General features: G+C 47.5%; 1 protein-coding gene across 1 annotated transcript; it reads left to right on the top strand.

Annotated features, from left to right (window-relative positions):
* The first annotated feature begins 12069 nt into the window (after positions 1 to 12069).
* Positions 12070 to 15119, top strand: LOC310892068 (zinc finger CCCH domain-containing protein 11A-like). The gene is made up of 5 exons (XM_083854239.1): positions 12070 to 12581; positions 12809 to 12928; positions 13711 to 13834; positions 14279 to 14482; positions 15000 to 15119. The coding sequence occupies exons 1-4, from the start codon at positions 12528 to 12530 to the stop codon at positions 14380 to 14382; spliced, it is 402 nt and encodes a 133-aa protein (XP_083710365.1). The 5' UTR covers positions 12070 to 12527; the 3' UTR covers positions 14383 to 14482; positions 15000 to 15119.
* The last annotated feature ends 271 nt before the right edge of the window (positions 15120 to 15390 follow it).

Genomic DNA, 15390 nt, shown 5'->3' with positions numbered 1-15390 from the left:
GGAGTTCTCAAGCTCGACTTCAGCTTCTTCCCAGCTAGAAGAAGCAAGGACACGCCGGCTGAGTTCCACAGGCAACGCGCCCGTATCTGTAGACGAGGATTTAGAGATGCTACTTTGGGAACTCTCAGACGGCATACTGGAAGCCGAGCTCGACTTGGACCCAGGGAAGGATGAGGATGACCTCCTCCTTGAGCTTTCCAAGATGATCGATGATTGAACTGCATAGTCCTATGGTATATTGAAAAAAAAAAAAAAAAAAAAAAAAAGAAAACAACTCTTCTTCTTGTTGGATACCCTGAGGTGATCCTTTTTCTAACTGAGGCTTTGCAATGAGACTTAAAGCACAGTTGGAACTGGTAGAAATTGGCAGGATCTGCACTCAGTTGTCCTAAGTTTTCCTGCTGGTCAGAGTTAAGGTCTTGTGCATGGTTCTGTAACTATAGGTGGCTACCTTTGATATCAAGAGGACAAAGCACTTGTTTCTTTTGGCACAGAAAGATGTCCATCGGCACGCTGTGGTGGCTGTGAATTGACGTAGTGACGGAGCGATGCTCTGAAGGCTTAAACGGAAAGCTTCTTCCTTCCGCCCCCCCCTTGGCACAGCTCGATGTTGGGCACATTGTGAAGCCTGGGTGTTCTGATTTCTCGGACAGTTGATACCCAAATCCCGGAGTTACTATGTCAACTCTTGACTTTTATTTGTGTATGCCATTGTTTTGACTGTAATCTTTTCAGATGATGAAGCTGTAGGGGCGGGAGGGAGCAGAATAATTATTCTAGCGTTGTGGACCAAACATGCTGCCAGGAGTGGTGGTGGTGGGGTCAGCCCACCCGGCCTTACTTTCAATTATCAGGGATGATAAAATGGTGTGAAAAGCAGCAGCTCTGCGATACGGCTACGCTACCCCCACTCCCTTCTCTTGTGCTGTACCAAAGTTCCCCCAAGCTTTGGTTGGTGCTTTTTGCTGGTGACAGTAGGACTCCAGGGCGAGTAGTCGGGACTCTCCTGCAGTAACTGGGTCAATTAAGGGTTGGTTTAAGTGCCTCCTGGTTTTTAAAATTGCTCCCCTGAGCTGCTGGCTCTGCTGCCTGCTACAGCAAATGTTCGGGTGCCATCAGCGTCGCACTTGGGCGTGGGCACTGACCCTGCGGAGGAGAGCTGAGACTCGCGTGTATTGTGTACCCTGCCGCCAGTGATCGTTTTCCCCTAGCAGATCTATTTTGAATCATTTCCCTAAATTTTAGAGGAACTTTAGGCTCTTTGTGCTATGATTTGTGAAGCTGTAGGGGCCCTCAGGCATTTGCTGCTGGCAGAGGAAAACCGCTTGTCGAATTTGTTGTAAATACTTTCTGTTTGGACAACAACGCCTGTGTGTGTGTGTGTGTGCGTGTGTGTGTGTCTGTGCGCGTGCGTGCTTTGACGACCCCCTGCGACGCCCCAGCTCCGCGAGGGAAGCTTTGAAGCGGCTCTGGGAAAACCTCTGCGGAAGAAACCGCTGCTAGTGACTTGCGGAAAAGGGACTCCACAATCAGTGAGATTGTAAAGTAGGTATGTTTATTCAGCGCTGGGCAGCACGGGAGGTCGTGGGCATGAAGATTGATGACTCTTCCTCGTCACCGCTAGTTGACCTCTTGTCTTTGCACAGACTCAGTTGCTCCTTGGCTCTTGTCCACCTGCAGGACCAGTTTCTCCCAGTTTCTTAAGATAGGCTCACTCTCTTATTAGTTGACTGACCTTGGTAAGGGGCCCAAGGCTTCTTGCTTTAGTTAATTGGCACAATGCACCATAGTTAGCAAAGACGCTAAGTAGCATCCTAGTTTAACGCTGTCAGCGCTCTATCTCTACTTGATAAGATTCTCCTAACTCCCTCTCTCACTGGAGCCCACGCAGCCCTCCGTCCTGCCGAAGGACTTCACGGGGACTTCTGCCGGCTCCGGGTGCCCGCACACAGACAGAAATGGCTTTGAGAGAAAACAATCAGGAGGAGGAGAGCTCAGAGACTGCGGCCGGCTTCGGCCACCTTCCCCTCGCTTTCCCTCTCCGTGTTCAAACCGAGCACTGTTCTGCCGTCAACCTTCGCTGCCTCTGCCCGCGGCGCTGGGCTTTCGCGTGTGCCATTGCTCCTCTACATATTTTATCCTTCCTTTTGTAAGGAATGGTCCAGCAATTCGTGTCACTAAGGGATTTGAAGGGTTAACATCGAGGCCCGGGTCTAGGTGATAAGAGAACAAAGGGGTTTTTAGGGAAAAGTGCTGACTACTGCAGGGGATGTTGCTAGAGTTTCTGAAATCCGGCGCAGAGGCTCCCAAACGAGGAGGAAGGGGGAGCTGAAGGACAATTGAAGGACAAAAGCCTGGGAGGAAGACAACCAGCATTCAGCCCGAGCAAGCCCCGAGAGACCACCAGAGACTGATACGCAGGCGCCCCTGGGAGGGGTTTCGGATTCCGGAAACCAATTCTAATAACCCTGCCTCTTCTCGAAGTAGTAATGAATATGTATTAGCCTGGGAGCATCAAAACCAGCCGCCTTAAGTAACAGGTGTGCGTCCTGGGGGAGCAGAGACTCCCGGCGCACCCAGCGCTGCTTGCTTGCCTCTATTCGTTTAATAAATTGTAAACTTTGATTGTAATCCTATTTGGATTTATAACAGCCATTTATAACACTTTTTATATTTGTATTTTATTTAAGGCTGTCTTGCCCCCCTCCCCCCCCCAGCCTCGCTGCTCACCAATAAAGCTGGCGCAGGGACTCCTGCCTGCGACCATAGAGACGCGGTCCTCCTGGCCTGCTAGAGCAGCCCCCCACGCTCCTCCAGCATCCCAGCGTACCTTGCGCGCTCCCGCCCGGCCTCAGGGGCTTCCGGAGGCGGCCCAGCAGGGGCGGCGGGAGCAGCGAGGCGGCGGCAGCCATGGCGTACCGCGGGCAGGACCAGAAGGTGCAGACGGTGATGGTGCAGCCCATCGTAGCCTTCCTGCGGCTGGGGAGCGACGGGGGAGCGGGTGGGGGGCGGCCCGGGCCTCAGGGGTCTCGGCCCGGGCCTTGAGGCCTTGTCCCGGGGCCCTGGGGCCTCGTTGCAGGGTTTGAGGCCTTGTCTTGAGGCCTTGTCCCGGGCCTGGAGCTCTTGTCCCCGTGCTGAGCCCTTCACGCAGTGCCCCAGAACCTCATCTTCCGCTACCTGCAGAGCGTGAGTAGCGCGGGGAGAGGACGGGGAGGGGATGGGGATGGGGATTTGGGGGGGGTGGGGGGAGCGGGGAGGGTCCGGGGATCTCCCTCGCTGAGTTTTCGGCTCCCACCCGTTGCTCGGGGCAGGTTTGTGGGGAATGGAGAGCTGTGCGGCGTGCTGGTGGGTACAAGGAGCTGCTGCGCAGCCCGGCGTTTCCCCCTCGTGTTAACGGGAGTGGGATCGTGCAGCCGGGCGTGCAGGAGTGTTCCCTTGTGACTGGAAACGTGTCCTTCAGCAAACGTGTAGTATTCACCCAGTCATATAAGACTCTAAAATGTCAGACTGTTAATTGAAACTGCCCCTGAGAGTTGCTCCTTGGAGTGTTTGGGAGCTCTAGCGGCTATGGTTAGCGGGTATTTCTGAACACACGAGAGAGAACAAAACTGCTCGCGGTGTTTGTGTTCCAATTTGCTCTCCTCCTTCGTTCTGCAGAGCTCGAGGATCCAGGTGTGGCTGAGCAAGTGAACGTGCGGATAGAAGGCTGCATCATCGTGAGTGTCAGCACGACCCCACGTTACATCGTTAGTTTGTTTTCCCTCATTCACAATCCTATTTTTTCTTGTCAAGAAAAACTAGCCCAAGGGAAAAAAGAAATCGTGCTTCTCTAACAATTAGTCTTCGTTGTCCAGCCTGGGTCAGCACAGCTGACGATGGTTCGTGTTGTTGCTGAACTAATTGCCACTGTTGCCGATTTGTAGGGCTTTGACGAGTACGTGAATTTGGCGCTGGACGACGCAGAGGAGATTCACTCCAAGACAAAATCAAGGAAACAGCTGGGTGTGTCGTGTGTCTGTGCAACCCGAGTGACGCGCGGTCTGAAACCTGCCCGGGTGAGCCTTCTAGGTAGCAGCACTGAGACGTACCAACCGTGTGACGAGCCTTGCTGTTGAAGTTCAGTGAGCAATTCCTGGCTACATCTCTGTCCCTGATGATTTTTGAGCTGCTGATTTTGCTGAATGAAGGAGAATCTGTCCCTGCCTGAGACCAGTTCTGGTCTTTGAAACGTGTAATACCAGGCGGCCTGCACTCTGCATGATGGGCAAAACCCTGCTCAACCACACGAAACACTTTCTGAAAACACGAGATTATTCTCAGGTTCTGGGCTCTCTCTAATCCCCTCTTTCCCTTCTCTGTGCTGCAGGCCGGATCGTGTTAAAAGGGGACAACATCACTCTTCTACAGAGCGTTTCTAAGTAGAATTTGCCATCCTTAGAACAAAGGTGGCTGCCGTGCTGCGGAGTGACTGAGTGCCAGGGGAACGCGGCCCGCTGGTAGATAGGAAGTTATTTGTAACTGGGGTTGCATGCTGAGGTCAAAAGTCTTTCCTTTGTGGGAGCGAGTTGTTTGTAGCTTGAAACAATACGTGATGTATTTCACAAATAGCCATTTTTCACATTAACTGTAAATGTAAACCACAAATCTGCCTGTTTTCAGTCTCTTCCTTCTGTGAATGGAGAAGGAGGAGAAATATAGAAGCGTGGGCTTTTCTTTTTGCTGTGGATCTGATAAGTTTCGATAACGCTATGTGCTTTCTTGACCATTACATCTGCGTTATGTGGCCAGGGTGGACTCGTTCAGGGCACGGAAGCCCCACACAGTCCTTGAGCTAGCAGGGTGCTAAGGAGGGTGTTGGAGATTTTGCATACAATTGCAGCCCTTTGTTGCTGCAGTGACAGGTTCCTCAGATTCTTTCTAAACAGGGTTTAGCTTGTTGAGAATCTTTTTGGGAGTGTTTATTGTGGATCAGTCAGTAAAAGTATCTTAGTGGGCCCGTGAGGGATTTGGGGCTGTGGTGCAGTAACCCAGTGTTTACAAGTGTTACTGCTATGCATGCTTGTCCAATAACGTCTCCAGATCAGAGAGTGAGAGCGGGCAACTGGTTTGGATTAAATCTGTCACTTCTTGCTGCTTTGGACAGAGCCTGTAGATTAAACCCTTGTGCTGTTCAATAAGCTGGGGTATCAGATGTGTCGGTTGGGTTTTTATCATTTGATTTATTTTTTTTATCCATTTGGAGATCTGTCTTTTCTATTTAAGTTTCCCCAAGAGAGCTGAGTTGCTTGATGCATCGACCAAAGAGAAGTTCCCCGGCTGACTTGGGACAGCCAGTCCCCTCGTTTTTCTGATCACAAAAAAAAAAAAAAAAAAAGAAAAAGAAAAAAATCGAAGAAGAAAAATTTTGACTGTAACTGTAACTCAGAAACTAAGATTACCTAAATGGAGAGAAATGAATTTTGATGCACAGGCTGTGCTAGAAATCTGTTAATCAGCATTCAGTTTTTTGTGTATCATCATCATGAAAATTAATAAATTCAAGGTGGGAGATCCTTTCCTGAAAGGGAAGGACAGAAATACGAGTCTTGCTGTGGGGCCTACCCAGCGCAGTTCTGCCATTCCGAGAAGTAATACGTCAGGAGTGTCACAGCAGACGTTCCCAGGAAGAAACCTTTGAGGGGCGGCATGACACACTTGATTGGCTAAAGCAGCTTCAGCTGGACAGCCTGCTGCCGGGATGGGTAATTCTAAGTTGTGTTCAAGTTGCTGAGTTCCTTTCAGCATGTAGTAAAGATGTAACGTGCCGATGTCGTTTGGGAACAGGAGGCATTACGTGTCACCAGCAGTGGGCACGTAGGGAACAAAACAGTATCTTACGAGGTCCTCCACATCTGCCTTTCATTTTGTCCTTGGTTTGCCAGCTGGAGCTTTCAGGAGGTGAGGAAGGAGGCTGTCCCAGTGAATAGTTCAGGTGTTGCAGGGTATTTGTGATGCAGTGCTTGTAAAATTTACCTGCCCGCATCTCCTGTTACAGGCAGCCCCCCGCGGGCCCTGTGAGATGGGGAGCTGCTGCCCGGGGTTAGGCCCAAGGTGCCCTGTCAGGCCCAGGGCCGCCCTTCCCCTCGCCCTGCCCTTCCCTCCCGCTCCTCAGCCCTTGCTCAGGCCTTTTGGGCCGTTTGGCCGTCCGTCTGGCCGTCTGTCCATCCATCCGGCCGTCTGGCCGTCCATCTGGCCCTGTGTCCCCCCGTCCCACCGCCCTGCCCCGTCCCTGCCGTCTCCCTAGGGAAGCAAAGAGTCCCTGGGCTGCCTTCAGGGGGGAGGTTCTGCTCAGGAAATTAAAGCTTCCCCCTTAACGGGCGCCTTGCGAGTTATTTTGAGTTCCAACCTTCTGCCTTCCTTTCGTAGCAGTGCCTCTGAGGGGTGCGCTGTAAGGTAGCCGTCATCTGGCGCGCTGCTCCTGCGTTTCCCAAAGGAACTGCCTTCGGGATCTGACTAACTCTGGATGCACGCGGTTGTCACCTTAATTTCTCCGTTAGTTTGCTGAAAACAACCCGCTTGGGTGACCTTTGTGTTTGTTTCTTCAAACTTGGATCGAGGAGGTCTCTGTTTCCTTATGTTGATGTTCACGGCGAAAGTGCAGAAGGGATGCTTACTGTTGCCCGGGTCAGTCCTGTTGCCAGGATGGGAATGTTTAGCCTACCGGCCCTCTGGTGCTGTTAGGCTGCACTCGGAGTGTGAGCTCTGGGCCTTATTTGGAAAAGACTGCGTTATTTGAGTGTACAAACCCGAGATATTCTGCGGATAGGTGATTCTCAAACCACGTCAGAACCACCGCTGTGACGTGTGCTGGAGTCGGGCGCGCGTTTGACTGATCAGGCGGAGCAGGTGAATTGAATTTGTTGCTGGATGGCGAGGTGTTCTGGGGGAAGAGCTAGGCTAAGGAAAACTTCCTCTTACTGCCCCTTCCCATCTCAAATGGCCACTGCCTGGGGAAATTGCTTCTTTATGACATTAACTACAACGTTACAGTGAGGATGAGGAATCATCTTTACTCCCATAGTTATTTGCTGCCAGGCCGCAGCATTGATTTCAGAGATTTAAAAAAAAAAAAAAGGAAAAAGAAAGGAAGTATGTATTCTTTCACATACTCTCTTTTCCCTGAGAGTAAATGTTGTAGCTTCAGCAGTACCCTTCCTCTGGAAACGATTCCCAGTGCCTGCTCAGACACTGGGGAGTAAAATGACAGAACAATGGAGGAGAGCCACCCGATATAAAGAAAGGAAAAAAGGGGTTATGGATGAAGGGAAAGCAACTACATAAACAGTTGGTGCTATCTAAAAATTGGTTAACGGTTTGGGACCTGCAGGTGCTGCCTACACGTGCGTGTGTTGCAGTCGTGCCTGTTGCCACTGCGCAAAATGGAGAGAGCTTCTTTGTCGAATGCAGCACGTTAAAGAATGCGCCATCCCTCGTGTGGGACTTCTTCCCCATTGATCTGTGGTTTACCTGAAGGTTTACCATAACCTACATAAGTTTCAAAAGCAAGCAAACAACCAACCAAAAAACAACACCAACATTAAAGAGTGGCAAGGCAGATGCTCATCTGGGGACTCTGACTCATCGGTGACATCACCAAGCAAAGCATTGTGAGCGCTTCGGGTCGGGGCTGCTGTGGCGAGCCTCGCAGCCGGGAGGGAGAGCGGGTACGGTTCGCCTCTGGTGGGTCTGTGTCAGCCCTCTGCCCTGGTGGCTTCGTTAGCAGTGAGGGTTTGACTGCTGTGTTCCCAGCTTTCGCTTCTGCACCGACCGTGTGGCAGAGCCCGCAAGCTGCTTCCTCAGCTGGAAGAGGAAGAGGAGTGACCTCAACTGTGCCGAGGTAAAGCAGAACCGTTGAAAAGATTTGTCAAAGATGCGGCTGGTACCAGCGCAGCCGCTGCAGCTGCAGCAGGTCCTGGAGCATTGGAGAAGATAGAGAGGGGTTTCTTCGTGAAAAGAATGCTGTGAAAGTGTTTTCACGCCAGAAATTAGGAGAAGCGCCTCTGTTGTTTGGATATCCTCTATTGACCTGGCACACGGGCATTACAGCATACCTGGCACACTCTTTGTATTGTTTGTAAAAGAAAAAAAAAAAAAGTGTTTTAGGGCAGGCCAAAAACCTGCCTTGGCACTTCCACATTGCAGCAGTGCTTGCAGGCCGTGCATCCTGGATGCCAGGCAAGGATCTAAATCCGATGGTGCTGTTGGTAACGTGAAGTTCAGGAAGCACTTCTGGGTTTTTCTGCTCTTCCATGTGAATTTTTGCCCTGTGAAGGTGGTGTACTGAGCTCTTTTCTTACCAACAAATAGGTTTAAAAGCAGTTACAGCAAGGATGAGCTGTGTTAGCAGGAGGCTGTTCTGTGCTTTGACCATGGGAAGATGAATGGTTTACCTATGCACCGTTAAATATAATTTGACACCTAGCACACAACACTTGCAGCCTGTGGGGTGCTTTAACAAGCAGGTAAATCAGCGGAGACTGTTTTGCAGCAAGGCTGATGCTGGGTGATTAAAAAGCAGGGTCACAACAAGGATTTATGCTGTTCTTTCTTGCTTGTCATCCGACTGTCCGCTTACACTGTTCTTAAAATAAAAAACCACCAAAACGGGGTAAGCATCTTTAATACCTTTATTATAAATGGAAGGCACAAAACAGGCCAGCAACAGAGACTGTCCAAGAGAAAGACTTTGTGCTTTATAAACAAACAAGAAATTACCCTTAGGTAGGTGTGATAATCCTTCCCTAATGCATTTTTTGGAGTGCAAAAATATTTTGTTCCCTTCTTGCTCTTCTCTCCAGGACAAAGGCAGAATAGCCAACTGGAAAGTTAGACCAGGGAGGTCAGTTTGTTCCATACTGAGAAAGACAAGCCTGTAAAACAAACTAGGCAGGTTTTCTTTGGACTAGTTATCTTCCTTCAGCAAAGGCAAAGTTTATGACACTTGTTGGCATGTATTTCCAGACCCCCAGCTACCGTGACTGTAGTGCATCTGTAATTCTTTTGTACAAAAAGAGTTCAAAATCTCGTAACGCAAAAACTTTACTAGCACCCTGGAGAAAAAAGAAATCTAAAAATCTTGCCAACTTCTATTACAGACCTGCTGAGTGCACCAGAGTTACTCATTTTTATTCAGGCTTTCAGGGGCTAGTTCAGTTGGTTTCTGTTCAGCACTTGGATCGCCATATTGGCAGATGTCAGTTTAAAAAAAAAAAAAAAAGCCTTGGAGATCTTTTTTAAAATGTGACTGCTTTTTATGGCATTTAGGGCTGTGAGGTATCCTTGGTTTTTGCTTTCTTCCCATTCCTTAGACCAGATCCATTCATATCCTGAACAGCGTTCTGGGTCTGTTCAGGAAAATGGAAGGCAACAAGCAAAATGATGAGCTCCTTGGGCATTCAAAAGAGCTCAGTCTGGAAAAGATTTCAAGTCCAACTTCCATGCTAAGGAGCACCAGTAATTTTTAGAAGTAGATGCAGAGGAATCTGCATGGCACTAAGTGTGTTTCTGAAGGTGCTAAAGGTCAGAAGTGACGATTCCTCTCAATACTAAAGAAGAGAAGGAAACCTTGCACTTAACTACTGTTTTTATTCCCTTTGTCAAGCAGTCAAAACCAACAACTAATACGGGAACCCAACTTTTCCCCTCTTTACTTTAGATTTGGGAAAATTCCCTGCCAAAATAATACTTCCTGGAAAATTCACTAGTGTTTGTGTGAGTAAAAGGTTCCAACCTTTTATTATTAATTTGTAAGAACTATTTCATCCGCTTTTGTCCAGAAGAGTCAGAAATAATTTGCACAGAAATGTGTAGCATTTTAATGAAAGGCTTCAGAATCACTCTAATTTGAACTTTATCTGGTCTGGTTGCAGGTTTTATGACATTTAGTGTCTTAAAAAAAAAATCAAAATATCTGACTTCACATCAGAAAAAAAAACCTGCTTGTGGCTAAATAAAATCTGTTGCAGCTCTGGTCATTGAAAAATCATTGGCTGTTAAATTGGACCTAAGTCATCTTTTCTAACCTTTCATGATCTTGCAGCAATGGATGATGATGGATATATGGATTAGGGAACAGCACGTGATGGCAAACCTGTGGTATTTGCTACAGCGCAGAAAGAAAACAAATTGCTTCCAAAAAATCAAACTAATTCAAAATTCTTGGTATCATGCAGCCATGCCACTGGCAAAGTGAGCATTGCCCTGCCTCTCAAAGCTTGCTGTATCCTTGATCTGCTGCCTTCCTGCTGTTAATTGATTGCAACTCTACGTGTCTGATCAGGGCTACGAGTTGTTCTCCATATGGATACCATACGACATATACTGTGCACGCTTGTGTGTATAGATATGTTTATCCTGTATGCATGTACATATTTGATCTGGATAGGCTGGAGCGATGGGCTGAGGTCAACTGTATGAAGTTCAACAAGGCCAAGTGCCGGGTCCTGCACCTGGGTCGCAACAACCCCAAGCAGAGCTACAGGCTGGGAGATGAGTGGCTGGAAAGCTGCCTGGCCGAGAGGGACCTGGGAGTGTTGGTTGACAGTCGGCTGAATATGAGCCAGCAGTGTGCCCAGGTGGCCAAGAAGGCCAACAGCATCCTGGCCTGTATAAGAAGCAGTGTGGCCAGCAGGTCTAGGGAAGTGATTGTGCCCCTGTACTCGGCTCTGGTGAGGCCGCACCTTGAGTACTGTGTTCAGTTTTGGGCCCCTCGCTACAGGAAGGACATGGACGTGCTCGAGCGAGTCCAGAGAAGGGCGACCAAGCTGGTGAGGGGTCTGGAGAACAAGTCTTACGAGGAGCGGCTGAGGGAGCTGGGCTTGTTCAGCCTGGAGAAGAGGAGGCTCAGGGGCGACCTTATCGCTCTCTACAGTTACCTTAAAGGAGGCTGTAAAGAGGTGGGGGTTGGTCTGTTCTCCTACGTGCCTGGTGACAGGACGAGGGGGAATGGGCGAAAGTTGCGACAGGGGAGTTTTAGGTTGGATGTTAGGAAGTACTTCTTTACCGAAAGGGTTATTAAGCATTGGAACGGGCTGCCCAGGGAGGTGGTGGAGTCAGCATCCCTGGAGGTCTTTAAAAGACGTTTAGATGTAGAGCTTAGCGATATGGTTTAGTGGAGTACTTAGTGTTAGGTCGGAGGTTGGACTCGATGATCTTGAGGTCTCTTCCAACCTAGAAATCTGTGATACTGTGTGATACATATGTATGCATATTTGTGTGCTGGCCCCCAGATCACTCATGGTATAAAGCATTGGCCTCGAAGGCATACTCATCAAAATATTTGGTAGATCCTCCTTTTTTTTCTAGTTCCCTCAAAATGAGAGAGTTTTTACGCGCTCTCTGTGTCAAAAAGGCAAAACTTCTGATTTCCACTGTCGCTCTCGCTAACTTTCTATCACTCACTCCTCGTGTGTGTGTCTAAACACATATGTGTGTATGCGTATGCACATTTGTGTATTTCTGTGCACTGGTGTGTTTTTTGCTGTACAGGTAATAAAGACGGGGAAAGGTTTTAGTGTTTTCTTAATAGGTGAAGAAATCTTGAAGACCAGAGATTGGAACATACTGAATTTTGAATTAAAAAAAAAAAAAAAAGTCAAATTTTCTGGCTGTGGAAGATGGAGCCTCATTTTTGCAGCCACTTTGAATCACGAGTTCATCTCTAAATGCACTGGGTTTTTTTGTTTTTGTTTTGTTTTGTGGTTTTTTTTTTTTTTTGGTTTTTATTTTTTGAAGAGCTAACTAACCCTGGCTGTCTCCAGTCTGAGAGAGTGTTCAGATGGACTTGCTTCCTCCATTAGTTATAAGCTGTTTAAAAGCACATCCTATGTTTGAATTGTGGATGAGAGGCTCCCTTGGCAAAGTGAGGAGGCAAATTCTTCCTACCCCTTTATCATTAATTCACGGATTCAGTGTTGGTTCGGCCTCCAGGAGAAGTTAACTGGAAGTCTTTGAAGATCGATAACTTTGCTGAGGTTGTCCAGGTAGGTGAACTCGAAGACCCACAGTGACTGGAACGTGCTATTTAATGCGTCATACTGCGTTCTGTAGAAGTTACTCGTAGCCATAGTTGATCATTGCCTTGCATGTATGATCAGGTGGTTTTTGAAGAAGTGACTCCATTTTCAGGCTTCCGGATGTGCTCCAAGGCATATTATTGAGGACGTGGAAGAGAACACTTGCTGACAAAGCTCCTGGCAGCTTTACAGAACTTTAGTTTAATATTGTGTTAGTTCCCGTAACAGCTGATTTCAAGGCATTGCTCTCCTCGAGAGACTAATTTGATGAACAGAAGAAAGCTGGAAAAATGCTTGTTACTCATTATTTTTCACTTGTTGGTACTTTGTTTAGGGTTACTTTTAAAAAGAAGATTTCACTGATCACAAGCCAGTGGAAGACTTTCAGCCCAAGCAAGGGTGAAGACAGCTCTCTCCAAGAGCAGAGGAAGTCCCTGTGGAGAGAACCCGAGCTTGTTATCAGAACTTGTCGGCATGTCTAAACAAGGAGACGATTGCTACTTCTATTTCTATTCTACCTGTACCAAGGTATGGCTGGGTTTCTTTTGCTTTGCTTTGCTTTGTTTTTTTGTTGTTTTTTTTTTTTTTTTTCATTTTTTTCAGGAAGGGGTAGAGTAGGAGGAGGAGGCACACTGGTCTTTGGTTAACGTGATAACCAGATAGATTCTGAATTCAATTGTAGCAACCTGAAGCAGTAGCATGGACGTTTTTGAGGCTGTTCTATATTTTCCTTGTTGGTTTCCTTTTGGTTACAGGGAGACAACTGTTCCTTCCGCCACTGTGAAGCTGCTCTGGGGAACGAGACAGTCTGCACGCTGTGGCAGGAGGGTCGTTGTTTCAGGAATGTCTGCCGATTCAGACACATGGAAATCGATGTGAGTGCCTAAAGATGTGTTCTCAAAATAAATCAACAAAAGCATTTTTCAGTGCTGTAGGTGTGCTGATTGTGCTTTTGCAGGATAGAGTCCTTTGCTTTGGAATTACACTGGTTTCTGTTAGCAGGGGAGGGGGTGGGAGGAAGGAGAGGGAAATAAAATCAATGCCTTAGGTATGTCTTAGCAAGATTTTCTTTTATTAGACGCCGACAGTATTTTCTCAACAGATGCAGAATAACCGCTAACTAGACTGCTAAAACCTGCTGGAGCAGGGGGGTAATAAACAGGCTGTACTAGCCTCCTGAGAGCAGGCTTGATAATGATCTATCAGGTCTCTTGTGTCCCGGAGTCCTTCAGATAATGCTGTTCTAGCTGCCTGGGCTAGGAAGCAGTGGGGAAAGTTAAAGGTGCAGAAGAACGAAGTCTCCGAGAAGTAGTTCTGGATAGAGTTAACGTAGGCAATTTAAGATGTTCTTTTTCCCTCTGAATAATCCTAGTATAATCCTAGGTGTATTAGTTTAACCCACCCTAAACTGATGTCTGAGAGTGCCTGTCTTCTCAAACTGAATGATGACAAGGCTAAACGTGCATAGTGGTTACAGCTTCTGCAAACTTTGTGAATATGCCCGGAAATACTATACTTCCGTGATAAACTGACCTTTGGAATGATGTTTCAGCACTGTATTGTGACAGCCCTATCGCTGTCGTGACCTGGAACTGTGCATCTCTTTGCAAACCTTAGGTGCATGTTATCACGAGCTTGTCTTTCTTTCTGTCTTCAGAAAAAGCGCGCTGAGATTCCCTGCTACTGGGAGAAGCAGCCAGTAGGCTGTCAGAAAGCCAACTGTGCTTTTCATCACGCAAAGGGACGTTACATCGATGGCGTCTTCTTACCACCAAGCAAGAGTGAGTTTAGGTCCTTTTTCTTTAAGTATTGAAGAATTAATTTTGCATATTACTTAGTGGGTGCCAATAGTGTAGGAGACATCAGGTAACCGTCCATTTGTGAGTGCAGGAAAAGGTCTGCAGTCCTAGGTGGTCAGCTAAACCGAGTGTACTGCTGCTGTACTGCTGGTATTTGTTTTCTGCTTTCATGCTCAGCTTCTCTCTGCTTTGTGTGATATTTGCCTTGCAGTTTGCTTTCTGTTGTTTCGTCTTCTGCTGGGTGGTAGGGAGATGTGTTGTTGTTTGAAGGCAAGTCATTGTTCACGGTGTAAACAGTGGCGGGATGGGCAAAAGGAGATGCTGCATTCATTGCCTGTGCAGGTTATCTGCCTTAGCTACCATCTTCGTGCATTGTGGTCAAAGTTTTAAACTGCCATATTACTGATGATCCTCCTCTTCCTCTAGCTACACTGCCAAGTCCGCCTGAGTCCGCGGACGATGATTTGAAAGTGGCTCAGATGTCACTGCAGCAAAACAAACTTTCTGTCCAGTCCAATCCCTCTCCATAGCTAAGGCGGGTGATGAAAGTGGAAAACTCGGAAAATGTCCCAAGCCCTACACACCCTCCAGTTGTAATCAATGCTGCAGATGATGATGAAGATGATGATGGTGAGCATGGTTTGGTTCTTGGAAGGAATTTGTGCTGTAAATGATTGTGTAAGTCTTTGGTTCTTGGAAGGAATTTGTGCTGTAAATGAATGTATAAATCACAGATGACCTGAGGTCTGACTAGCGATAGGGCAGGCAGTCCGCTCAGGTCACTGGTGGCTTTGTCTGGCAGTCAGTGGACAGAACCTGAAATGTTGGAGGAAAGCTTAGAACCACTCTTGGCTTTAGCTGGTCTGTTGTGTAAAGCTCTATGTGAAACTAGGAAGGAAATTCCTTTTTTTTTGTCTGAAGAGTAATATGTTGTGTAGTAGTTAAAGCTGCAGAGAGAATCTAGAGTCCTAGATGTTTTGTCCTAGGGTAGTCTACTTACGAGTTCATCGTGTCAGTGTAGCTGTATTAAAAAAAAAAAAAAAAAACAACTTTTTTATAGGAACCATGGACTGAAGTGTCATTGCATGAGCTACATAATCACGAACAATCTGGCCTATGCATAACTGAATAGATTTTTCCCCTTCAGACCAGCTTTCTGCGGAAGGAGAAGAAACTAAAACTCCCGTCCAGCAACCAGCTGAGGAAGGCCAAAATGGATTACGGATGATTTCCACTCGGAAAGCCAGTGCTACTACTGCTAAACAAGGTATTCCAGCACCTGTAGTAGGATAAATCGGAAGGAGAACTTGACAATTAACTCAAAAGCAATGTGGCGTAAAAACACAACAGAATGTAGGGGTGCTGAATGGACTCGGTTATTTCCATGATCTCATTTCTCCCTGATACCATCATGTGCCCATTGGGTCAGAAAGTTGAACTCCTTTTCTTTCCTTTTGGAGAACAAAACAGGGTCACAGCATGGAGTTTAAATGGCTGCACGTGCAGCCTGGCAACCACTGTTGAAAGCCATATCTAAC

The sequence above is a fragment of the Anser anser genome (assembly GCF_964211835.1).
Source record: "Anser anser genome assembly, contig: HAP1_SCAFFOLD_125, whole genome shotgun sequence".
Taxonomy (NCBI): Eukaryota; Metazoa; Chordata; class Aves; order Anseriformes; family Anatidae; genus Anser; species Anser anser.
Note: the sequence above shows the minus strand (reverse complement) of the source record. Positions and strands in the feature narration are given on the sequence as shown.

Bases quoted from the DNA above. Each gene is read 5' to 3' on its own strand.
- LOC310892068 (XM_083854239.1), top strand. From the start codon at position 12,528: ATGTCTAAACAAGGAGACGATTGCTACTTCTATTTCTATTCTACCTGT. The intron at 12,582-12,808 runs GTATGGCTGGGT...TTTTGGTTACAG, and splicing joins TCTATTCTACCTGTACCAAG to GGAGACAACTGTTCCTTCCG. The intron at 13,835-14,278 runs GTGAGTTTAGGT...CTCTTCCTCTAG, and splicing joins CTTCTTACCACCAAGCAAGA to CTACACTGCCAAGTCCGCCT.